Source organism: Pyxicephalus adspersus, chromosome 6 (assembly GCF_032062135.1).
Source record: "Pyxicephalus adspersus chromosome 6, UCB_Pads_2.0, whole genome shotgun sequence".
In the NCBI taxonomy this organism is placed as follows: domain Eukaryota; kingdom Metazoa; phylum Chordata; class Amphibia; order Anura; family Pyxicephalidae; genus Pyxicephalus; species Pyxicephalus adspersus.
In genome coordinates, this window is record NC_092863.1 from 73,570,692 (window position 1) to 73,597,772 (window position 27,081).

Genomic DNA, 27,081 nt, shown 5'->3' on the forward strand with positions numbered 1-27,081 from the left:
AATGCCTACTATTATTGCTATGCTTAGCGAGTCTCCTAAGCAAAGCAAGAACCATTAAAAATAAGGCTTTAAATGAAGCTCCAGTACATCTATCCTAACCAGATATTTGTAATATAGCACAGAACTTCACTACACTATGTTCAATTAGAATATAGTACAATATGACTGGGGACATAGATCCTGAAATGCGCCAAATGATTTGTAAACCTGTAAGCTGAGTGTAAACATAAAGATGTATATTGGACACTTGGAATTTGTAGATTTATTATACATTTTGAATAGCTGCTACATTCTTTCATCATATCTATTCTGCTCAGTGCCATTTAATATAAGGTAGTACAGCAGAGTAACATTTTGGTTTTATTAATAATATTAATAATACACTGTATTTAGAAGGTGCCAACATATTATGTAACGCTGTACATTAAATAGGGTTTGCAAATACATTGCAGATACAAACAATGATACAAGAAGAGAAAAAGAGCTTAAAATCTAAGAGGTAGGGGAAAATAATACAATGGTTATATTAGTGAGATTCTCTTTAAAAAAAGTTGTCCACTCAATATTATCAAGCAAAAATACTCTTATAAAGAAAGGGTGCCCAACCTACAAAGTTCTTGATTTGCCATTTCTTTTATTTATGCTACAGTAACTAGAAACATTTCAATTTAATCTCATTTTAAATTAAAAATATTCTGGTTTTAAACATCTTTAATGTTTGTTTGCCTTGTGGCCCACAAATTTTATCTCAATGTCAACAGCGGCCCCCAGATGATAAAGGTTGGGCGTCACTGCTCTAACGTATATCCAAATGTTTAATAAATTTGAACAGAGTAAAGGAAAGGTTAAATTCCATGGAAATCGTATTATTACTGTCTGCTGTGTTCAATTGGAAAAATTGAACCTCCACTTTTTTTTCCCGAAAACACAACAGCAAGTCAGAAATCTCATTTTTCAAATAATGCCTTCTTAGTAGTCCACATTCCTCTGATAATGTCCTCTTACCCCCTGGCCCTTAAATCTCTGGCTAGTCATACTATGAATCAGTAAATAGGGCTTTGATACAAGGTTCACAGATTCAGACATTTTTCCAGCAACAAACAGCTGAAGCGAAGAACTTTACATAAATAGGAAGTCTGTTTTATTAAAGAATATTATTTGTAGTAATGCAGATTTTACAAAAGTCTAGCAATATGAACTCATCACAGGCTAATTTCACAACATGCTTTTCATCAGAGCACACATTTCTAGAAATCTCCTTTGTGGTAGAGTGAGGGCGAATGGTTTGAAAAGTAGATTTATCAAACCCAAACATGTCCATTAATTTTCGTTGGAAAGGTTCCTATGTCTTGCAACCAAGACACCTCTATAAAGAGTTCCTTATGGATTTTTTTATTATCGCCGTAAATCATGTGTCATGTTATACCCTAAGAAATATGTTCCACTAAACAATGTATGAAACTAGCTGTGAACTATATGCAGTTTTTATTTCAGTTGTTTCACAGAGAAATAGCACCAACCAAACAAGCTTAGAAATGCAAAACTAAATATATCATGTAGATAGATTCCCTTTTCACACCAGAAAAAAAGTGTTTTAAGTGGAAAGGTTATAAACCTGTGGGCAATGTTAATTGCTGATCTCTACGTAACTACTGTGTGTTCTTGGATGTGTCAACGTATACCTTAAAAGTCAGAATTAAAAAATTTTCCTTGATAAGATGAATTTTTTTTTTAAATCCAGTGATAGGGTCTAGATAAGTATTTACACAGGACAACGAATATTATTGACAGTCAACAATAAAATCCCAGCTCAATTCAAGACCGATTAATATCATGTGCGTATCATGTGCTGCTCATAGCAGATCCTACGTGACGACAGAGTGTCTTCGATTGTCACAGGCCCAATTCACACCCGCTGGTTGGTGAAAATAGGACATGCTGTAAATAAACGCATTGCATTATTAAACCAATATATTGTAGCATAGGATAAAAAAGGAAAATATTCCCCTCCTAATGTGTTACTTCCCCCACCTCCTAGATTGTAAACTCTTTCTGGCAGGGCCCTCTCCTCCTCCCATGTCACTGTCTGTATCTGTCTGTCATTTGCAACCCCTATTTATTGTACAGCGCTGCCTAATATGTTGGTGCTATAAAAATCCTCTTTAATATTAGTAATTATAATATTTTGTCAGGGTACGTCAACCCATGCACAACAGAAGTGATGTGAATGCAATCTAAATTCAAATGCCATTGGTCTTCTGGGAATCTTGCAATGCCCCTGCCATATGATTCTTAAGGATTATGTATGGGAAATTAATAGATGATTTCAGCTTTGGGTGTAGAGTTCTGTGGGTGAGTACATTTTTCGTCTGACTGTTCCTATTTAAGTCAGAGGAGGCAATAAAGAGGAGGCAATAAAAAGAAGGAGGGCAGAGACGCAGCCATGTTCTTCTGCTTATAAAGCATTTTGCACTCTGAAAGGGTAGTTGAAGTCTGCCTGTATGTCATGCCATATTTTCTAGCCTTTTTTTATTGACCTCCTTGTTAAGATGCAACAAAAGTTTAAAAATAAGAAAATGTGATCAGGCAGGATATTTATTGAAATGACCCTTCTGCAATGAAAACAACTTACCTGCCTGTTTGCAATCTTTTGTGAAACGTATACATCTGCAGGAATGAAATAACTCCCTTGTGCATGCATCATTCTAGTCTGGTCAATAAAGGTGGCTGAAGACTTGAACCTGGAAAGGATGCCAGTGCCCAGAACAGAGTGGGGACAGGTGAGCAATCTGCTTTTAAATTTCCCACCCCCAGAATCCATCACTCCACTGCATCACCCGGAAGATGTCACATCTTGCCAGGGGATGCGATGGGGATGTCCCGCCCCGCTCACTCTACTGAAACCACCAACAAAGCTGCTCGCATCACCTGGAGGCTGCGGTGTCACATTCTCCGGGTGATGGGAGCAGCTATAGTAAATTCCGGGGGTGATGCCAGCGGGAAATCGCCCCTGGCATCACCCCTGGAATTTACTATTGGTGATCGCATCTGCAGTTAGATGTGATGCAGCATGCAGAAATCCTGCATGGTGCATCTCATCTAACTGCGGATGTGAGCAGTGGCGTGGCCAGGACCCGAGTAATCTGCTTTTACATTTCCCGCCCGGCCATGCCCCCACCACGGACAGGCGCCCCGGCATCACAGCGGGATTGTCTGATCGCCGCTGGAGCGCGGGTCACAGGTAAGGGGGGCTCCCAAATTTACACTCGGTCACACTCGGGGTTACCGCTTTCTGCAAGTTTTTTCCACCCCGAGTCACACTAGGGATTACCTCTAGGGGGGTTAATCTTTTTATCTATTCGGTGATTTAACATAGCATACCCCCAGTGATCAGTTATTACAGGTAACTCTACATTACACAATACCTTGGCCTCCCTGTATGGTCCTATTAGATAATAAATTAAGAGAATTATTTGCCTTCTCTAGTCTATGCTTTTGACACTTGTTATGAAGAAGTTAATTTTGTGTTTGCAGACAGCAGAACATAAATAGAGAGTGATACTGCAGTGTCATAAACATGTCATACCGAAGTCTACTCTGTCATCCTTAATAAATGACATGTTCTTGTATCTCTTTCGGTGTAACCTGGCTTAGCAACAAAGGCATCAGAGCATATGGGAATAAAGATTGCCAGGACATCTAGAAATTCTCTGTGTTGTAGTAGAAAGCAGTCCTTTTTTAGGTGCTGTGATTATCTCCAGGCAGAAATCTGCAATCACAGGATTTTGCATTTGTTAAATAGGAATATCATCTCAACTCAATCTCAATTTGTAAGTAAAACTTTCCCATGAACTATTTCTACCTACTGCATTAATTCCTTGATGTATACAATGAATGTAAATATGTACACACCCCTGTTAAAATACCAGGTTTTTGTGATTTAAAAAAATGAGACCACAATAAATACCTTCAAAACTTTCTCCACCTTTATTTGTGACCTGTAACCCGTACAAATCAATGAAGAACAAACAAATATTAGGAAAAAAATGTAAAAAATCAAATACGTAATTTAAGCTGGTTGCATAAGTGTGCACACCCTTAAACTAACACTTTGTTAAAGCACCTTTTTAATAAATTACAGCATTCATTTAGTCTTCTTGAGTAGGAGTTTATCAGAATGGCACATCCTTGCTTGGCATAAGTTGCCAACTCTTCCTTGCAAAGCATTTCCAAATCTGTCAGATTTTGAGGGCATCTCCTGTGCACAGCCTTCTTCAGGTCACCTCACAGAATTTCCATTGGATTTAGATCTGGACTCTGGCCAGTCATTCCAAAACTTTAATTTTCATCTAGTTAAGCCATTCATATGTAGATTTGGATGTATACTTGGGGTAATTGGCATCTTGAAAGGTGAAATTTCTTTTCATCTACAGCTTTCTAGCAGACGTTTGAAGGTTGTGGGCCAAAGACAACTGGTATTTGGAACTGCTCATAATTCCATCTGCCTTGACTAAAGCCCCAGTTCAAGCTGCACAATAGCAGCTCCAAAGCATGATGGTGCGACCACAATGCTTCAGAGTGGTGAATATGTTAGGTATGAAAAAAAAAAATTATAGAGGAACCAAACTCTAGATGCTGGATAATGGATTTACAATACCTTATTTTTCATAGAGCAGTCAGTCAACTTGGTAGAGTATGGATTTTGAATTTTCATGTCCGAGCATCCAACAAGGAGAACTGTGAGCACAAAATAGTAAATGTGGTTACTATTTTGTGCTCACACTTCTTGTTGGAGGAAATATCTCTAACACTCCTTTAAGTATCAGTCAGAGACTGCAGTGTCAAACAGAGCAGATATTTGGCACTTAGTGGGTGCTCCCTGCACCTATCAGGACTGACTGTGACTGTTAGACATTCACCCCAAACCCCCACTCACAATGCACTTCTGTCAAAAGTATATAAAATAATTTATATTTATAATATATATATTTTACAAAGTGCCCTCTGGTAAGCAAGTTTAACAATGAAAGTATACCTAGCATTAGATCTTGTCTAATCCTAACAGTCCTGTAAGACTCCCTCAAATAAGCCAACTTTCTGCTCAAGTAGGCACATCAAGTGGCCATCAAATGTGCAATCAGTAGACTCTATTACTGTTGACATATTTGTACTGATCTTCTGTTTTGAGTACAGATTTGTATGAAAAATCCAAAACTCTCACATTTCGCCATGAAGGACATTCGTCTAAACACAAAACCCTCATTGCACCCTTTGGCTTTGATGTTTCACATTGCTCCTACTTCAGGCTACAGACCTAGAAAGTATATCCAAGATCTATTATTCGGCATTGCCACATCTGTATCCCCACTGCTAGACCAAAAACACACCCCAACTACCTCATTATATAAAAAAAAAACATATCCCTCCAGTAAACATAAAAATACTTTTTTTTAAAGAAGTTTCCTTTAATAGGATCTATTTCATAATTTGTGTCAGCCTAAAAAAGACTTTTATATTAGTCAATTACCCTAATTAGGTTTAAGATCATTCATAAATTAGTCTGCTCAATGTTTTTGTATACCACTGTGTTTTACTTTCCTGGAAACCAAAAATAAAGGAAAGAATAAATAAGGAATTAAAGAAAAAACAAGCCTCTATACAATCTAGAAATTTTGATAGGTTTAAAGGGGAATAATGATTAATTGAAAAGGTCAGGGAGAAAACATGATAAATCTAGCAGTTCTCAGCTTCTGTCCCTAATGACAATGAAACAGCCAAATTGTAAGCATCTTTATATGTCAGCACAGGTGGCTCGGTCAGAATGACTGAGTTAATGATTAATTCATCTGTGCTAGTGGAGGATATCCCTAAAAATTGGATCCACTTGCGGCAATGCAAAGCTCCAGTGTTCTATCGTGGTACCTGGAAGCAGTCACTGAGCTGCAGTGGTTCAGCTCATACATATTTTAATGAAGCGTGTCAGCTGTTGGTGCTGGGCTGAGTACCTCTAGAAAGATTTCTGATGTCCCTAGATTTGAACTCTCTTACCGCTGACCTTGTATGCCATGATTAGGTTGTTAATATGTCAGCAATCCTGACAGACTATCCCTGTGCTAATCCCCATCTGTTCACACAGATGGCAACTTTCAATTTTATTGAACTCATTTTTATTGAAAAATGAAATATATTTCAGAGAATAAAAAGTTTCCTGTGTACTACACAGAGAAAGGCTTAGGGGAAGATTTATGGACATCTTATATTCTTATACCATCCGGTAACAATGAAATGAATATATGCTAGATTGTAAACATCAAATGAAAATCTGTCAATATTTTTTTACATTTAATCATACACATAAGTGGCATATGATTTGTTTTTGATGGTCTATTTATTTTACATTGCTACATCATTTGTGCAGCTAGAGATGTGGAAGCAAGGATACTGCATGGCCAGATCTGTGCTTTCTTTGTTACATCAACTGCAGTTTTGAGTGGAAGTTATAATAAATATTCATATAGTCATAAATATTGTGCATTTTTTCAGCATCATTGTTTTTGTTGTTAGATATATTAGAAGTTTGGATTCTTTAAAGTGGAACTTTCACAAAAAAAATAATACAATTACCTGTGAAAATCTCTCGATTTATCCACAAACTGCCCAGCGAGTTCTGTGCTGTCTAAACTTTCCTCTCCATTCCGGCACTATGGAAGTTCATTAGGGGGGTTCCCCTCTCTTCACTAATACCTTTAAATGTTGAGCCACCTCATTAAGAAATCATATATAATGTAAAAAAAAAAAAGAAAAAGAATCAGGTTCACGGCTCAGGGGTTGTATGAAATAATATATACGTGTATTTGTTACATAGTATCAAAGAAAAACATTTACATAACGCAATCAAGTATTTTACCTTGGTCCTGTTAACACTTCACAGGACCTAGGTATTATATACTAGACACAGTCCTTATATGTCATCCAACAAATAAATGTGTGACGAACCGCAAAAATCCCGACCGCAGAGAGTTTGTGCAAAACTCCAATGCGTTTTGCCACCATTAGGCTTCCTCAGGGATATCTTTTGTACGAAGTACAAATACACGTATAAATTATTTTATACAATCCCTGAGCCGTGAACCTCATTTATTTTCTTCTTTTTACATTCCGCCACTACCTGTTCCATCCAATGCTGCCATTTTCTTACATCAGGGTTCTTCCTCATATCATCCAAACTCACACTCGACAAAGCGCAAAATCGGGTGATGTGGCTTATTCCACTGCCCACACATGAGATCGATCACTTTTTCTTTTAACATTAGAAGAATGCCCCTTGATGATGCATGCCCGATATTGGCATGTCCAGAAGGAGTAGCCCACATGTTTTTATGTCAAAAACAGCAAATTTTAAGTTAAGCACATTTCATTTTAAACATCATAATATAGGTGTGTTTGATGCCCCATTCATGATATTTTGATGGCTTGGCTGTCCAATGCACTTACAGTATGTGTTGCATTTCTCAAGTCAATGAACCACTGTAAGGAAATGTAAGGGGTGGAATTTTGCTGAGGCTTGAAGTTAAATTATTTTTTGCTTTTGCTCTGTTTTGTAGATGTTATGTTGAAACTAGTTGTACCCTTCTTATCAGTAAACTAATGTCTGCTTCTCCCCCTTCTATCCTTGAAACTCTCCCCTTCCTCCCTTCATCTATTTATCTGTTCCCTTGACATGAATATTCTAAGAAAACCACAAGGACATTTGTCATGTCTGCTAGTTGTCTATAGTCACGCGATCATGCAATGATCATGCCTTTGAACTGGTATATAAGGTGTGTGCAAACAATAAAGTTTTGAGAGTGATTTAACTACATATTGAGTTGTGTCGTTACAGGCTCTCTCAGCATCGCTGAAAACAAAGGTTGGGTAAAAGAGTTTTTAAAAGTGAGGTTTTGGTTTAAATGAACATAGACAATCTTATCTTATTTTTCAATCAAAATTAGTCATTAGTGAATATTGTAACAAATCCTCTAATGGTGTATAAACTCCTGATAAACTCAAGTGAGACTGGGAAATCAAAGTGAAATTAGATATTGTTGCATGCGAGGAAGTGCTGCTTCTAATCTGAACATATATGGTAAAGATACTTTATATTTTTAAGAACTTTTTTTGCCATAAAGACTTCTTTTTCTTCTATTTTTTCTTAGAAATTTAGTGAATAACACATCTTGTCCCTGGCTGGACTTCAAACACATCTGCCTTTGTTTATTTTGTATTACATTAGGGTTTCTAGTATTAGTACTTTAAAAAGATAAAAACGGTTGTTTGTGCTTTCTATTAAGCTTACAGGAACTGACAAGGACATTGGATTGTGGTTTAAAATCCACAGGTATTTGCTCCTAAATATCCATAAAATGTCCCAGATTGTAACAATAAAAACAGCCACCACATGTCATGAGATACAACTGTATAACCTCACAGGGAGATTTGAGATTGTCTGATGGCAGGTATGTTTAGCTTTGCACAAAATATTACTTGTTTGTTTTTCCTTTTTTCTTTCTCAGTAATGAGTGCACTTTGATTTTATGTGTTTTCCCTGTGTATCATTATAAATCTTTATGATGGTGTTCATCAGTTAAACTGTCCATTGTCCAATGTTTAACCTACCATATATATTTAAAAAAAGGACCTACCCAACTGCCCATCATAGTTCTATTGGTCGCATTTAGCTACCTTAGATCTAAGTAATAACTCCTTTTATAAAAAAAATTGACATTGATTTCTATGGCTAAAAAAGACTCCATTTCAAACGTAGGAGTGCTATGCCATTGGAGAAATTAGCTAGGACAGTGTTTCTTGGGAACATTTGCTATAATTACAATATCCACAACCCAAATGTCTCTTACATTGCTGGCCAGTGGGAAGAATTTCATCCTTACATATATGGTAATACCAAGATCACTAGTGCCACTTACTGACTTCAGAGGCACAATTTACTCATTTCTAGAAACCTTTGGAGGAACTCTGGTTGAAAAACACTGTGCTAGGATGATAATGCTACAGGTCCCAATAGACAATGAAATGATGATGCTGTTGTCATGGGAACAGATGAATCAGTCATAGTCCTATTGACATGGGGATGAGGGGTTCCTGTCTAGGATCCATTTGGAGTTTGGTTTGTTGACATGGACACATGAAAGGATTGGCCTTGTTGTCATGTTGATGGAGGAAAGCCTTTTTCCATGATCAAAGAGGGTACAGTAGTTTTTTCCAGAGTGGCGAAGGGTTTAAACACATTGCAAAGGTGACAGAAGAACTGGTCACTGCCTTTTTGACAGGGATTCATAACAATTGCCACCGCAGTGGTTGCATTGTCTATAAATTTTGCCATACCAATGAAGATATCAGCTCTATTTTTATAGCAGCAAAGCAGCAGATGTTTAGTGGATATTTATTGGAAAGCAGCAGATATTTATAGGAAAGTGGCAATGGGGTGAGGGTTAGGATCCCTAGCAATTGTAACGAAAATGTACGAGATATAATGTACAGGTAGTCCTTGGGTTACATATGAGATAGGGACTGTAGGTTTGTTCTTAAGTTGAATTTGTATGTACCGTAAGTCGGAACAGGTACAATATTTTAATAAATGCAATTAGGACAGATGTTTTCTCAGTTACTGTAAAAAATCCTCACCGTGAATTAATCACAAATAAATGAAAAAAAATAAAAACTTTATGGAGCCTAGATATCCAATAACTTCTGAAACAAGCTGTGATTTATTATACTAAAATAAATAACTGCAGAGTTTGTCTTGGTCATTAAAGAGTTACAACCAAAAGACTTTTTCTGCAAGTCATGGGAACCGCCCCTCTGCCCCTTCAAGCCTCTGTCCTGCACACAAGCTAGCAGGGAAGCCCTGTTCAAATCTAGGATTCCTCTGTATGCTGGATGTCCTTAACTCGAGGACTACCTGTATTGTCATACCTACATAGGGACTGGGGACTGATTTCATGATGACAGGGGAATATATCACAGATGCCATGGTAATACAAAGATCAGTAGCAGAAGGACATTAACCAATGCTATACCAATTCACAGTAGCTACTCAGGTGCCATGATAACAAGATCTATGTCATGGTCATGCCATGCAATGCCAAAAAGGGGTTGATATCATCACCATGGTGATAGGGGGTAAGCACTCTCACAGTGCCAATATATTGGTGCCATGGTGATGGAGAGATTGCTAGATATGTGCTTTACATGCCTGTGGTCTTTTATACAGTGCAAGGAATGTTAACATATTTATTTATTATTCCGCATGTATTATTCTACTGTTGATCATATCACTTCTTGGCACATTCTTCTCACTGTTTTTGTAAATTATGCTGATCCAGAGATGGTGCATAAACTTTTGCTTCTGCTTCTTTCATTCCAGCTCTGACCAGCTGCATGTTATATATAATAAGTTGGCATCCTTCCCAATGTATGCTATGAAGAAAAATTAAATAGAATTATTTATCTTACTCCCACATTGTATTGCTTAGGTCAGATCCAATTCAGTATCCCACTTTGTCTTATGGCATTATTCATATCACTATTTTACTCAGGGCATAAAAAGCATACATAGTATAAAAAACTTTTATTTGTTTAAAACTCACATTTTAGTATGCCAGTGCTGATTTCTGTACAAATCACTATCACAAATCAAGTGTTCCTCAATATTGGGCCTGATTTATTAAAGCTCCAAGATTGAAGAAGATAGAAGATCATGGGAGAACCTGGGTTATCTGGTAGTCCTGGAAAAGACTTCCAACAGGAACTCAGGCAAGTAAAATGCAGTTAGTTTATTACCTAGAGTAGAAAAGTATATCAACTTCTGATTGCAATTACCAACTAAAATTAAGCAAAAACTTTGTTTTGCCTTTTTATTTTTAATGATTAGTAAAGCTTTAGCAACATAATAAAAAAATAAGTTTGTTCATTGGGGCTCAGTAAAGCTTTCAGTGCTTTTTCTAATACAGAAATATGATATTCCCTAAATGAATGAAACTGTAATGTTATGTAGACGATCTCCTTCTATGTCTTTTCGGGGGGTTGAGGAGTTCTTGGCAACTTGTTATTAACAACTGGTATCCTTTGCAACACTTACAAATGATAATGGCAGATTAACTGAATATTTGCCTATAGCAGTGAATATTAAAGTATTCTGGTATTTTCTGATCTCAAGTTGCAGTAAACCCATTTGGACCTGCATTTATTTTTGAAAGTGCACAATGAACTACAGTGTGTTGCCATGTGGTACAGCACAATGTGCTTAGAAGGTGCATTAAGAATGAATGTCACTGAACTGTACAATGCACGTCTTATATTGTATTATTATTATTATTATTATTACGGTTGGCAATTGTGTATAGAAAAAAACATAATGAGGCTAAAAAGGGAACTATAATGATGAAATCTGTGTGGTTCACCAATTATATAAGAACAAAACAGGCTATCAGTTGAAAAAAACAAAAACAAAAAGAACATGCTAATGTATTACATTTTTTTAAATTGAGCAAAATAACCTTAAAAACTTAAAATAAATGTCCTTATGAATATTACAAGCTGTCCATTTTGGCACTAAAAAAAGACCTTTTAAAAAAAGATTAACCCAGATTGGGTCCATTATCATCAAGATTAAGGTCAAGGTCACATAGAAAGACATTTAAAGCTCCACGTCTACATGACTGTTCTTTTTTTTGGTCTACATAGTGAAAGCTTAATAGCATCTTTTATATACAAACATATACACAAAACATCATAAATAACACGTCTTTGAAGCAAAATAATACTATCTTGTTGTGTCTAATATAAAAACCCCAGCACTACCCACACAGCTTAATGGAACAAGGGCAAAAATTGGTAATTTTATAGGGAGGTCCTTACTATAGCTCCAACCTATCTCCAACAAAAATACTCAAATTCTTTCTGATGTAGCACAATGGCTATATGGACATAAAATTCGAAGAAATTTTAAACATAAATTTTAATTTATGATTTCATAAATCTCATACAGATTATGAAATACACTTGCACTGGCCTGTTATGGTAAAAGCAATCTAAAATCCCCACCCCATTAAGGGCTTATGTAGTAAGCTACCTACATTATAATTGCTATTAAACACTAAAGTTTAAATAATTTTATCGATCACAATGTTATAATATATAAAGTTTATAATAATTTTATCAATCACATTGATTCACAAAATTTGTAAAATATATCAGCATTCTACTACCACCCCAAAATCAATAAAAGTTGATTTTATTACAGTATTAATATAGCACTATCCATAGTCATGTCACCAGCTGTCTCACAAAGGAGCTCACAATCTAATGTCCCTACTTCAGTCATATGTCTTTAATACAGTCTAAGGTCAATTTTTAGGGGGAAGCCAATTAACCTAACTGCATGGTTTCAGAATGAGAGAGGAAACCACAGTACTTGGAGAAAACTCACCGTAAACACAGGGAGAACCTGCAAACTCCATGTAGATAGTGTCCTGACCAAGATTCAAACCCGGGACCCAATGCTGCAAAGGCCAGAACACGTACCTCTGAGCCACCATGCTGCCTGTAAACAATATACAGCAATATCCTAAATTAACCTTATAAGATTTTATACATAAACCCCAATTTACATGATGATACCACTTCAGATTTGAATTGCCTGTTTATTTGTTTTTATTAACACATGTTCATATTTGTGCCCAGAAAAAGCCCATTGGAAGAAAGCAATAATGAACAAAAACAAATACAGAAAAATGGCTATAAAAGACTTTACCACTCAGTGTTCTCTGCAATACATTTTCTAAATCAGATTTCATTCCAAAGTTAATTAGGACGCATTGTGCTCCATTGAAGTGGTTGTTGGGTCCCATTTTATCAGAAAAGTTGCTAATTTAGCAGCTGGAATAGCCCAGAATACAAAAAGGCTGTAAGAAAAAAGCCTATCTTGGTAAATTGAGGTCAGCATATTGAATACCCAGCAGTTTTAGCGCCTCGCTGATTTCAGATAAAATGGCAATGTAATAATTATAAAATATCACATATTAAGTTAGAAAACATACAGCTATTAATCCACATATAAGCGCTATGAACATGAAATTGAAATATACACATAATCACCAACTGTAATCAGCATATGGGTGAAAAACACACAATCACTGTATGCTGGAACTTGCTGTAATTCTCATCTTCATTTTAACCCCCCTGACGGTATTTCGGGGTGACATTTCTTTACAGATAGCGATAACCCCGAGCCACACTCGGTATTTGAATTGAGGACTTACCTGGTCCTCACGAGCCCGCAGTGTCCTTCAGCGATGGCGGCCCAGCATTCAGGTCCACTTGGTGATACCCGGCCGGCATCTGCCTCCCCTAGCTTCGCATCCCGGTGTGTGAGCATTGGAGACGCGAGGCTGGGGGATGCAGATGCCGGCCGGATATGTGACTTGTGTGCTGGGCCAGTGGAAAATTTAAAATTAGAAGTATTTTTACATGTCAAATGTACTGATTTGACATGTAAAAATACTCAACTAATCATACAGCCAGGGAGATTAAAGCTACTCTCAGCAAAACTTTTTTTTCTCCACTAGTCTTTGGACTCCACTACTTTAATCTTCCAAAAAAAAAAGATGAAGCCCCTCCTATTGTGCCTTGATCGCTGCAGTGGTTTTTCCCCTTTACACCAGGTTAGGTCACCTGATCTCAAGCCTGCGCAGTTCAAGATCAAGTGACGTAGCCAAAAGAAGGAAGAAGACAGAACAAGTTGGAGGCGTCAGGAAAATTCGAGGATGGCGAAGGACCCAATCAAGGACTTCTCCAGCAGGATGAAGGGGTCTGCAGAATTAAAGCTAAGTGAAATTTTTATTTTCAGCTTAATTCTGCTCTAAGTGAGCATCCTCTAAGCCCAGACTGGTATGGACTTAACCTGTGCTGCTTTTTTTTACTGTCAAGTCACAGGTATCATGTCACTCAGCATTGTGTTCCTTCAGCCTGCTGCTCGTCAGCACATAAACCGATTGGCTCCATATGCTGTCCTGTTGACCGGGGATCTTAAGTGGTTGGTAAAAGGCCAAATTCCAAAGGCCAGCACTACATATTATGTTGGCGCTATATAAATCCTGTTTGTTAATAATATTATTATTATTATTATTATTAATAATAATAATAATAATATAATATTATTATTAATAATATAAAATTCCATTTGTTACATTCAGAATTTGCATTGTCATTTAATGTGAATATATATTCACATTAAATATTCACCTTTCTTCACTCTCTCACTTGTGCAGACATCTTCACCCAGTCCTCTTACAGGTTTACGGTCACCTTCAATGGCCTGGCCTAAATGATGCATCTCTCACAGCATGCACCTGAAAGTTATTACAGGCTAAGTACACATGTGCAATAATTGTCGTTGGAAAGGATCTTTCACAACCCTTTCCAACAACAAACAACTGCTCGATGCATGAACAAGCGTTGTACATACTGCACCGTTCTGCTCTATAGAAAGGGGAGGGGGCGAGTGACACTTACATTGTGATCATTCGTCGTCCCTCGTCGGTGAATCTGCCAGGACAGTAGTTTGGACGACAAGCACTGTACACACACCAGATTCTCATCCGATATCAGCCACAAGACAATTATCATACAAGAACCATTGCACATGTGTACGTAGTGTTATTCCAGGCAGCCAACTAAATGCAGCTTAGCACACATTCAACAAAATATTGCAAACAGGCAGTTACGTTTGTTGTATTACAGAAGAGACATAGTCTGTTCCTTCAGCAGTAAAAAAAAAAATTGCCTGCTAACCATTTTTTTAAGGGCATCTGCTTTAAGTAGGACTTAGTAAATGAAAGGGCAGGAGTGGGAAATAGAATTCTGTGTTGCAGCTTAGTAAATACTTGGTGCTAAGGTGAACTGCATGGGCTTTCAAGATCCCTATATCAGTTCATAAATCAGTGGATCAAGTTGTATTCGCTAAAGTCCACATACCCACAAATCTGCCCATTTTAGGTCAATTCTCATTGCAGGACAATTATTTATTTTATTTCCACCTAGCAATGCAAATCAGTATTACCTTCTCAATGTTAAATGCATGCAGCATACCAACCTATGTAGTTCAGTATCTGAATCATACTTTTACCATGACAGAAGTTAATGGTTCATTCGCACAGATGGTAATCTTTATGCACAATGTAGTTGTAGAACTTCGGTGTACAAGATCAGGATGGATGAGAGAACATACCATTTGCAATTTAAAGCAGAAACATCTGAATATATTACCAGGTGAGATTGAGCATGCTGTGTGCTGTCTCATCTATCCTAATATTCAGTGTAGCATTGATCAGTGTTTCTGTGTGAATCTAATCAAGCACTCCGAAACTTCCTAATTGGTAGGGGCAGCTGAAGCTACAATTTAATGGTGACTTTGTTTCTCAGATTTCTGGGGAGTTTATAGAAAATTCTGGATACTATAAAGTATAAGGTTAAGTAAAGGGTTAAGAGTTCTGAAGATGCAAGGTATTTTTTGCTATTTACTTATTTTCTTAGATGTAACTGGCATAGACACATGACTATGTTTTCAGCCTAACCAGCGAAGTATTTTTATATTCATCATTATTACATCTCAGTAGGTTGCATATGGTGCACCTAAATCCCTGCAGTTACCAAGAAATTGGATTCCTCATAGTAATGACTTTAACTGCTTCCCATCCCCAACTTGTATAATAACATTCCTAAGCACAATATTTCATGCTGGGCCTACATTGATCAAAATTCTCTTTTTAAATGAGAACTAAAAATAAAATACAGAAGCAGGCAGCTGAGCAGGTGATGTCTCTTCTGCAAAAAAAACAAATTTACCTATTTGCAATCACTGAGCTGCACAGGCACAAGAGCTGATTGCAGAGATGGAGGGCCGTAGTTTTGTTATTCCAACCCTGCCAAGATATCTGAAGATTCCAAACCTAGAAGAGGACAAAATATCTGTCATCAAAGAGAGGAGGGGTGAGATTAGGTAAAAAATGCAATCATACAGGTAAGTTTGTTTTATTGCAGAAGAGAAAGCTTTGTGCAGCTGGATTTGGTAAGATCAACAATTATATTTTTGTACCTATATAAAATAAAATTGCCCTTAATAAAAAGAAAAGAAAAAAACTAAGGCAGCAACAACAAACTGATACTGATAGGCTGTAAAATATTTTGTTTAAGGGTTGAACTATTTTTTTTTTTTTGTTTTTTAAATTTTATTCAAAATGAACTTGCTCTTTTATATTACTGTATTGTATGTATATCATTATTATAGAAAGATATCATTTTGTTTTGTGTCTATTCACCAGCGTATATGGCTATCATCTCCTCTGTGACAACATATCTTACTCCTTTTCCTCCTAGGCCTCTTCATTAAGCATGTACCAAACTGTAAAATAAAATACCACCCTACCCCACAGATACAAAACCTGGGGGACTATTTATAAAGCAGTAAATTCGGCATTTACCAAATATTCTCTGATAAAGAATTTTTCAGGTCCATGTATTTTCAATGGCGATGATTTACAAAGAATGCTTGGTGAATTCACTGGTTTATAAATGAAACCTCTTATGTCAAATCATAATATTATCTGAACTGAAAAATACTTTTCGTAAACTTTGAATATTAATATTCAAAAGTAGTACCTATTTTTAGCTATTATGTATGTATAGAGATAATCATTAACAAATATATAACATAAGTTTTTTCAAAAAAATATATAAAAAAAATTGTTATATAAAACACCCTTTTAATGTCATTTTATAAAAATGTATGTGATAAATATAGAAAAAATAGTTAAAAAAAGAATGCAGCTGAAAAAGTGTGTACACAAACAGAGAGATAATCCTAGAGGGAGCCTTACAGGGTTTATATGTGCATTCTCAACACAGCTTTGAAATCCTGTGAACTCTCTCCGTTGTGTATGATTTCCATTCTGGTATATTCCATTGCACTCTTGGGATTGTGATGAGTTGCCCTTCACGTGTCATTAAATATGCTGCAAGCTCCTGCAAATAAAGGGGTCGGGATATTTAAAACTGATTGTTAGTGTGTAAGAAATAAGATCTTTGTCTACTACTAATTGTATGATCAAAGTAAAGGTTCAATGCCTAGAGAGGGATTTAGTGATTAATGAGGTATGGTATACACCATCAATACTCTCACTGAAATGTCACAGGGAATAAAATATGTTCTGTTTATATGAAAGATATCTGAATTGTCCAAAAGGAGCTTTTATCATTCATATATTAGTCATATATAAAAGACTGTCTGCATCTGAAAGAAATGGATTAGCAAATTCACCATATCTGTTATTCTTCCATTTTTCACATTTTATTTGAATGATTTTAATATTAAATGTCAAAAACTGATAAATGTGTTGGTGTGGTGGATGGCACAATGGGCCTAAAATATTAAAGCTTTCCAAGGCTGGAGTGGATACACTTTCATCAGTGAACCTGGGTGATCTAGCACACCTGGAATACATGTCTTCAAAGTCATTTGTTATTTTCTAGCAAATGTTTTGAATCCTGGACCAGATTCATTTCAGGTTTGCTGGATCACCCAGCTTCATTGATGAAAGTGTATCCTCTCCAGCCTTGGGGTGTCTAAATAAATCAGGCCCACTGAGTCACAGTGTTCTTGTAACTCTTGTGGGCTCCATTATCTAGACACATCAACTAATGTGTCCATAGCAAAGCCCACTATGGTTTCATTAAAGCAGAATGAAACCCCTTTTTTTTTCAAAAACATTGCATCAGGCAGGTCCTTTATTGCAGAAGTGCAGGTGATACCCTTTTTGCCATAAAATAACTTTACCTGCCACACAATCGATCACAATGTTTTTCCTAAATACGCAGACCTATCCCCATTCTGTCACAGGCACAGACATCTTCTTTCCTCTCCTCTTCCTGGTTTTGATTGTTGGCCGTCTTGATGATGTAACTCTTGTTGCTGATGTTGTTCTGATGACGTGTGCTCAATATAGCTGCTGCAGCTTCTAATGTTTGTTGTGTGTAAATCACAAAGGGCATGTAAATTGGATTTATTACTTTTAGTTCAGAATAGAACTATCCACAAGGTGCCAAAAGAAAAATAAGCTTAAAGTTCAACTTTAATTCAATCAAGTTTGTTAATAGAGCAATTAATGTTTTTCTTGTTTAAAAAAAGAGTGTACTTGTGACTTAGTTTAGGATCATAAATGTATTACCTTTGCATTGCACATATTTCCTTCCCCAGAAGTCAGCTTTTCATTGTCAGTTTTGCAGCTGTCTCATAATATTCTATAATCCCGTACTAAACCACTTTAATGCTGTCTGATCATAAATTTCCCCTTACAAGTTTCCTATCATCTCTGCAAAGGCTGCAGGGAACCTTATGGCTACTCTTTGAAGCAATAACAAGGTTAATCACGCAGTCAAGATCATTTAAATGCACATTTATAAAAGATAAAACCGTATAAGGATTTTATAGGGAAATACTCTAAAGTGAAATATGTCAGGATAAATGCACATTTCTATCTGCTGTGTATTTAAAAGTGGATTAAATAATGGTTTACTAAACAAATTAATAGGAAGAAGTTAAGTGGATATTAAAGTGCTAACACACAAAAACATATATATTAAGTTATACATTAAAATGGAGCTCTGCTATTGTCAAGAATCTGACATTTACTTATTATTAATAAACAGTATTTATATAGCGCCAACATATTACGCAGCGCTGTACAATAAATAGCAGTTGTAAATGATAGACAGATACAGACAGTGACACAGGAGGAAGAGAGGACCCTGCCCGAAAGAGCTTACATGGAAAGTGGTGGGGAAGCAGTACACATTAGGAGGGAAGATATAGATTGGTGGGTAAGTAGTGAGGGTTTAAGAGACAGAAGAAGGCGGGTAGGTGAGTTTGAAGGGATGGATTTGGATTGATCTTTTAAATTAGCAGAACGTAGGAGCAAGTCGATTAGAATGAGGAAGACCATTCCAAAAAATCAAGGCAGCTCTAGAAAAGTCTTGGAGCTGTGCATGTGATGAGGTTATGAGTTAGAAAGTCATTAGTAGGTCATTGGAGGAGCGGAGAGAGCGGCAGGGGGAGTATTTTTCTACCAAGTCAGAAATGTAAGTGGGACAATAACTGTGGAGGGATTTGAAGGGAAAGCACAGGAGCTTGAATTTGATTCTAAGGTGGAATGGAAGCCAATGAAGAGAACTAAAACGAGATGCAGAAGAGGAGCTGTAGGAAGGATAAACATGGAATTAGCTTAGTACAAATTTCTGGGAAATAGCCAATCTTAATAACTATGACTTTTATGGTGGAGTTATGTGCACATGCAGTGAGACATTTATGAAGCAAACTAGTTACACACAAATCAGATTGCTTCTCATCTATGTAACGGTTCTATATGTAATTGTGACCCCCTGGATAGTCTTACACAGGCATATAACACTGATGATGGGACAGATCTTTACTACAGAAACAAACAATGAAGTGTACTTAGGGGCAGGTTTTATTCTGATACAAAGCTAATTTAAAGAAGCATTGAAATTTATGGATAAAACTATGGTAATAATTTTCTCTCATTATCTTTTACTGCTGTTGCTTAGCACAGCCTTGCTGTGAATTGATAATTGCCCTTTTCAACTTTACCACAAATTACTGGTTGGGGGACCCTGCAGTGGTGTCTCCCAGCAAGCTCATAAGTGAGTATAGGAGAGAATAAAATTTGGGGGCTAAGGGTGCTTAAGGGTCAGTGTTATAAGTATAGTTAAACTTCACTCTAAGGGCAGCATGGTGGTTAAGTGGTTAGCGCTTTGGACTTCGCAGGTTTAAATCTCGGCCAGGACACTATCTGCATGGAGTTTGCCAGTTCTCCCCTTGTTTGCGTGGGTTTCCTCTCACATACCAACAACATGCAGTTAGGTTAACCTCCCCAGCGGTAACCCCGAGTGTGGCTCGATGAAAAAAAAGATGCTGAAAGTGATAACTAAAACAATAGTAAATAGAGCCTTACCTGGTCCTCCCGCATCCTCTGCATCTGATGAGTCACTGGGAGTTCCTGGTGACGTCGGTGTGTGTGGCCATTGCCTTAGGTGAGTGGTGGGAATTTCAACTTAATTTGTATTGCATTCAATACAAAATACCTGTATTTAATGCAATACAGTGGATTTATATGTCTACAGTTTACAGTATAGTATAATAGTATAAGTATAATATATTTATATATTTTTTTTAATTTTAAATGTATTATTTTGACATGATATTGTGTTTCAAACTTTATTTTAATCATACTATTATATTATACTATAAAATACATTTTCATGAAAAGCATTGTTCCGCTTTTAGGCATATAAATCTGGACCTGAAATGAACAGCCCAGGAGGGTAATTGGCTTCCCCACAAAATTGACCATAGATGTGACATATGACTATGGTAAGGACATTAGATTGTGAGGCCCTTTGAGGGACAGCTAGTAACATGACTATGGACTTTGTACAACACTGCGTAATATGTTGGTGCTATATAAATACTTGCACTGCTGTATTATGCATGTTATCACAGTTCATAGAAATTAATGTTAGTGGAAACAATGGGGTTCCAGGACCAAAACCAGAATAGAGCGGCTACAAGGGCTCCAGAGCCTCCCACAATTTCATCTGTTAAAACTCTAAACCTTGATTGTAAAACAGAACCACCTGCCCCCTTGCTTGTGTACCAATGAGGAGGCAGGTACATTTTTGCCCTTGATTGTAGCCAAGCATAATAAGCTCTAAAATAGATTTGGTATTTTAACCTATTGAGAGGTTAAAGAAGATCTATATGATTGTCTGTGGAAACCAAATCCATTACCCACTAGGGGCTGGATTGAAAATCACACTGAAATGTAAAAACTTGAAGTCACAGAATGATCAAACTTCTTCACAACTCCATGTTGCTCAGTACTGTGTATGCCCCTCATGAGCCTGAATGCACTTCTGACAATGGATGGACATGCTTCTAATAAGATGGCTGTGGTGGCCTAGGGGGATCTCTTGGATCAAGGAATCAGCAAGTTCCTGGACAGACTGTGGCATAACTTGGTGCTGTTGTATGCATGGGTGCCCAGGTGGTCTCTATTGGGTTCAGGTCTGCAGAATCTGTTGGCCACTAAACGGCATGCATGTTTTCATCGTTCAGGAACTCCCAACATAGTGACATGACACCAGGAATTGTCCTAAATCATGAGGCATTCAGGCTCCAATGCATCAGCATAAGTACTAATTATGGGTCAAAAAGTTTAACCCTAGCACCTAACAGCAGAGGAACCCATAAGCTAGCATGTGCAGTGCAGAATTGGGTTATGTAGACAAAAGGAGTCCAGGATGGCACGGGACTGAATTGAGGCCAGGTATAGGAGCAGAAGCTCTGCGGGAAAAAAAAGGTAAGTGGTGTTTTCTTCACTATGATGTCTCCAGATTCTTTCATGTGTCACATGTCCTTGGAGTGAATCTGTTCCAATTTCTAACCCTACTTACCATTAAACACCTTTTCAAATTTATTGTGCTTCACTTTTGCATCCCTACAGACCTTCTGGGGATGACCAACATTCTAGATTTGGTACATGTGGAATAAAGCCTTCCCCCAGTGCGCTCACTATCAGGAAAAGCCAGTAACCAATGCAAAGTTTGTCCCTTTGCAAATATATTTTTAAAAGTTGTTATACCCATAGGAAATGTTATACTTCATTTACCAGACTATAGCTGTGAGGACTGCAGTGTACAGTAGATTTGTTACCTGGTGATCATGGTCTTAACTCATTTATTCAAAAAAAGGAAGCCATTGTTTTCACACAAACTGATCTTCTAAAGGGAGTGTGTTTATCTCCAGTTTATCCTATGCAAACTATTGGGTTGATAGGACCAGTAATTTACACAAGATAAAGGGGTTGATCTTTAAGGAAACCTATCCCCTGGATCATTTGTATTTAATGTAAATGCCTGCCTTGTGTAGACAAATGCCATCATCTGGGTTCAATGTAAACAGCCTCAGCTACCCGAGAGCTGTCATTCAAATTACACTTACACATTCCTTAAGAGTCATTAATTCATAGGCATTTTTTTTCTTTTTTTTTTTTTTACAGACAGTAGTAAATTTTGCAAGACGAGGTCAGAAAATGACATGATAAATGAAAAAACCCATCTGCATGAGGCCTGGAGTTGGATATCCTTGCTCTGTACTATTCCCCTTCACCATTTCCTCAAGAGGTACAAAAAAGTTTATATAGGAATGCAAAGGGAAGGGCAAAGAAGCTGAGCCAGCACAGAAAAATTTAGACACTCCTAGAAGATGAGCTATGCAAGAAAGGAGAATATATTTGCTAGGGGATGGCAAAATCAAGCTATCTAGGATATCTAACCTCCCTGGCAGTGTAATGATCAGACCACACAGCAAAGATCTTAAAAAGGTTATAGAAACATACAAAACTAGAAAAGGGAGACCCACTAAGGTAAGTGTGTTTAAGTCTAACGTGCAGCATTGTATAAAGGAGAGCAAAGACTTTGTGGTAATTGCTTCATTTCCACAAACACTACAAGAACTCAGTTTAGTTAGATATATATATATTTATATAGAATGTTTTAAACATATCAACAAGAGACAGATATCATATGTAAGTCTTTATTTACAACCTAGGTCATTCATTGCTAGAAAAGCCCATTCTTTGTCAGGACGGTCCACTGAACCTAAAATTAAAAAAAGAAAAAAATAATGAAAAAAAGAACAAAGAAAAGAACTGAATTTAGGTGTAACATATCTAAATAACTGGTGCATCAGAAAGCGTTTACAGTATCACGGATTATCATACTGTTATGTTATCATCACATGCACAATCACTGTTTCCTGCAAAAATTAGGACAATTTTTAACTGGATTGCAGATGTAATAAAATGTAGTATGCCCAAGCATATCACAGAGCAGTTGAAAGACTAGTAACTAGTATTTGAGATTTTGCCTTTTTATTTATTTCTTTTAACAGTATTTTTGCACGGTGACAAATAATATGTTTACTCCCAGGCAAACAACAGTAATAAAATAATTGTCTCTCGAATTATGTACATACCTTAGATTTCTTTTCTTCTAAAAGATTACTTCTTCAGAAGCTGGTGTCTGACAATGAGGAAGGGGGCAGCAAACCCACTGCCGAAGAATGCTGTCATCAAAGCTAGTAGCCTCCATTTGTTTTCAATGGAGAAGGGCAAGTTCTGAAAGACAAGAATGAAAAAAATGAACATTTTAGAAACATCTTTGCGTTCCTAATAGTTAAGGTGTAAATGGTACATCAGAAAGCGTTTACAGTATCACAGATCATCTCATACTGATATGTTATCATCATCTGTACCAAATTATGCACATATGGGAATAGAAGGATGGCTGAACCTCAAGCGACTATGACCAACCACACTTGGTTCCCCACAATCTTACTATGTGGCATAGTAAGGCCATGAGGTTTTGGTGTGGTTAGCACCTTCTCATACCAAGGAACGGTTACCTCAGAGAAGGCTACACATGTAGTGTCCCTGCGCAGCAGCCCCAGAGAAATAAATAGGGCCAGTAACGAGCACAGTACCATACACTGCCGCCAGAAGTAAAATGTGCAGGTGCTGGGTCTTTAAGAACCAGCATTGCAGTGAAAGTGATAGAGCCGCTGGCACCTTTCCACACAATGGGACTTAAAGCGTACCTAAACTCAGAATTTTCTCCTTACATAAAAGGGTAGACAACCTTAATTTTCGATCGTCTAGGAGATCGAGAATGGATGGGAGCGCAGATCCTCCCGGGACACCTACGTCACATATCCCAGGAGGCTCTTGGCTGCTCCTTCTGCACATGCCTGAGCATCTCATCTTATGCCAAAAGGGAAAGAAGTTGCCGATTTCACGCATGTGATTGGCAAGTTTTTTCCCAATGAAATCACCCGATCTCGCACCTGCATCAGGTGAGGAAGGAAGAAGAACCCAGAGGAACAGAGAAAAGATGGCAGCCCGAAGGCAGATACCGGGACAATGCAGGACCCGATGGAAGAAACCTCCAGACGGATTGACTGCTCTGCAGGATTGAAGGTAAGCTTATTTAATTTTGGTTTTGGGTTTACTTCATCTTTAAGCCCAAAGCAGGTCTGAACATTCCCCAATTTTAAAGTCAGCTTTTTATTTTTCAAATAGCTTAATATCAAATATGAACCACATGTAAAAACGGCATTTTTGGAGCTGGATGTGGCTTCTGTATTACAGTATAGCACCAATGCCTGACCCTGCTGATAATAGTGAGATTGAACAATACAAAGATTTATTTATCACTAAAATGTCATAAGTTGTTCATTAGGCTGAATAAAAATACATTGCGACATATAAACCTATGGAAGGGATATATACTCACCTCTGACACTAATAGGAGTCCAGATGTATTTGCTGCATTTTATTTCGTTGTTGTAAGGACATCTAAAGATTTCCTTAATATCCAAGAACTGGTAGATGATCAGGCACTTCCTGTAAGAGTGACAACCACTGAGCACATGTGGTCATAGTAACCCCTGCTGGGTACTATAGGTGACCCCAATGACATACAATGTGCAGGCCTGCTGTGGTTACACGAAGCTGGTGATGGGGACTACAGGAAATGCATGAAATGAACATATATATGCATTTTCCTCCTCTCAGGACAATTAAATCAGATCATACTTCCGTGCACAGGCCATGGGCCTTCCATCCTCCTCAGTCACCGCTGCGAGCAGCACGTCTTGCTTCTTCATTCATTGTGTGTGGCAGGGGGGCTGCACTCATAACCGCTAAAGCAATCTCCCTCTCACACTGTCCATCACCTTACCTTGCCGGGGCCCTCTTCATAGTGGCCGCTGCGGCGAATAGCAGATGTGGTAAACCTACGGACAGCCTGACCGAACATGTTGACGGCTGAGGAAAGACTAACACAGCGACCTCCGGAACCTTTCTACTTCCGTTCAAGAGTGGGGAGGAGACAGGAAGCCGTCTAAGAAATGCATGTCGGGATTGTAGTTTCGAACTCCCCAGGCTTTTTATATCAGAACAAGGAGTATCACACGACTGGACTACAATTCCCGGCAGTCTTAGCTGCATGCAGCGCGCTTCTTCTGGAAAGCACGTAGACTATAAAGCGCCCATATTAGTCAAGGTCAGGGGAGTAGGAAGGTGACCGGAGGAGGGAATGGGTGGCATGAAATTGGAAGTTTGTATAAAAGACATTGTAATAAAATAATTGCTTTGTGTAAGAATACACATCAATAACAAAAAACTAGTTCTACTTATTACTAATTAAAAAAATTTAAATGGCATTATACTGCCATGTGGTTGCTTCTAATTTGTCCCTCAGAGGTTATTGTTATAATCTGGCAGTATGTATATTGGGCCTGATCTATTAAAGGTCTCCAAGGCAGGAGAAGATACACTTTCAGCAGTGAACCTGGGTAATCTAGCAAACCTGGAAAGGATCTGGTCCAGTATCGAAAACATTTGCTATCAAATAGCAAATGACTTTCATAAAATCCATTCCAGGTTTGCTGGATCACCCAGCTTCACTGATGAAAGTGTATCCTCTCCATTGTGGCAGACTTAGCAGCTGAAAGGAACAGATTGATGAATGAAGTTGGGGACTCCATACTTCAAATTTGTGCCCATGATTAACAGTGGTCCCCATCCTAGGCAAAAATCTGGCATGTGTACAGCCGTCCCTAATGTTATTCCCTGATTGAGATCTTAACTGGTTCAGCGATCAATATTTAGATATAATAATAGAGCAATCAGAATACCAGATTTCTGCCTATCGGAATTTTAATAAATGTAAGCTGTGGATAGAATAAGGAAAGATTAGAACATCTGTTAGGTTTCACCTCTATCTAGGCTGTAATAGAGACATTTCCCCCCATTTGCTGTCGATGTTACAACAAAGTTTATGAGGGGAGGGGGACAAGAAAACTGACCACAAAAAGCTGACAGATTTTAGCTTTCCCTTACTTAAAGCAGAACTAAACAAACCTACTTTTAATCCCGCAGGTCCCTTTAATGGCGCTGGTCCTTCTCGTGATTCGATCCCGCATCATCTTGGAATTCCTTTTGTCCTGGCGCTGAGGAAGCACTGGGCGCCTCCATCTTCTGTTTGCTTTTTCATCTTCTCCCTGTCTTCTTGGCACGTCACCCTATCTCGCACTGCGCAGGTGTGAGATCAGGTGATGTATTGCTGTAAAGGGAAAAAAAGCCAGTCTCACTGTGCTTGCATGGTTTCGGCATTTCTTTTTGCCCCTTCTAGACGTGTCCGAGATTAGGATATGTGCAGAAGGAGCACCCAGAGCCTCCCGGGATGCGTGACTTGGTATCCCGGGAGGCTCTGCGCTCCCATTTGGAGTGATCAAGACTGAAATGGGCGGTGCTGCACCTTAATTATTTATTTATTTCCTTGTTGTGCTTTGGAAACGTGAGTTTTAAAACATAACCTCACATGATAAGCTTAACTATATTACATTGATCTTCACATTACAAAAAAAACCCATAAAAGAACTACAGTAACGTGAAACAAAGTTTTCGCGCCATGGAAAATGTTAATTTTTGAACATTTTTCAACAGGCAAAAGTTAAACCTACAGATAAAGAAAAAGAAGTGCATTGGTGTACTTTAAAAAAGTAAGCATACCCTTTGCTTAAGAATTGTATTAAGTATTTGTATTAAGTGAGTATTGCCTTCTTTAGCATACATTTCTTTCTGACATTGACAGTGACATTTTTGACCACTCCTGCACATTCTTTTCTGGCACACTTTGATATGATGTACAAATCATGGTTGACTAAATTTGCTTGATTGTTAGTGTTTAGGTAAATTTGCTGGGCTTGCAGTCCTGGATCAGTAGTTATAGTAATCAGCATCTCCCATTCCGCTGGCCAATCAGGAGGTAGCCTCTGAATGGCCCTTGGCTATTTAGCTGGCTCAGACACAGCAGTCGGTGCTATCC

General features: G+C 37.7%; 1 protein-coding gene and 2 non-coding genes across 3 annotated transcripts; all 3 read right to left on the bottom strand.

Moving 5' to 3' along the window:
• Positions 1-22,712: 22,712 nt before the first annotated feature.
• On the bottom strand, positions 22,713-25,056 carry COX7C (cytochrome c oxidase subunit 7C). The gene is made up of 3 exons (XM_072416184.1): positions 24,931-25,056; positions 23,168-23,309; positions 22,713-22,791 (listed from the first exon to the last, which is right to left on the bottom strand). The coding sequence occupies exons 1-2, from the start codon at positions 25,006-25,008 to the stop codon at positions 23,193-23,195; spliced, it is 195 nt and encodes a 64-aa protein (XP_072272285.1). The 5' UTR covers positions 25,009-25,056; the 3' UTR covers positions 22,713-22,791; positions 23,168-23,192.
• LOC140334388 (small nucleolar RNA Z39) lies at positions 22,875-22,936 on the bottom strand. Its single transcript, XR_011921516.1, has one exon. It is a non-coding gene; the product is annotated as a small nucleolar RNA Z39 (small nucleolar RNA).
• LOC140334389 (small nucleolar RNA Z39) lies at positions 23,383-23,446 on the bottom strand. The gene has a single exon (XR_011921517.1). It is a non-coding gene; the product is annotated as a small nucleolar RNA Z39 (small nucleolar RNA).
• Positions 25,057-27,081: the final 2,025 nt, after the last annotated feature.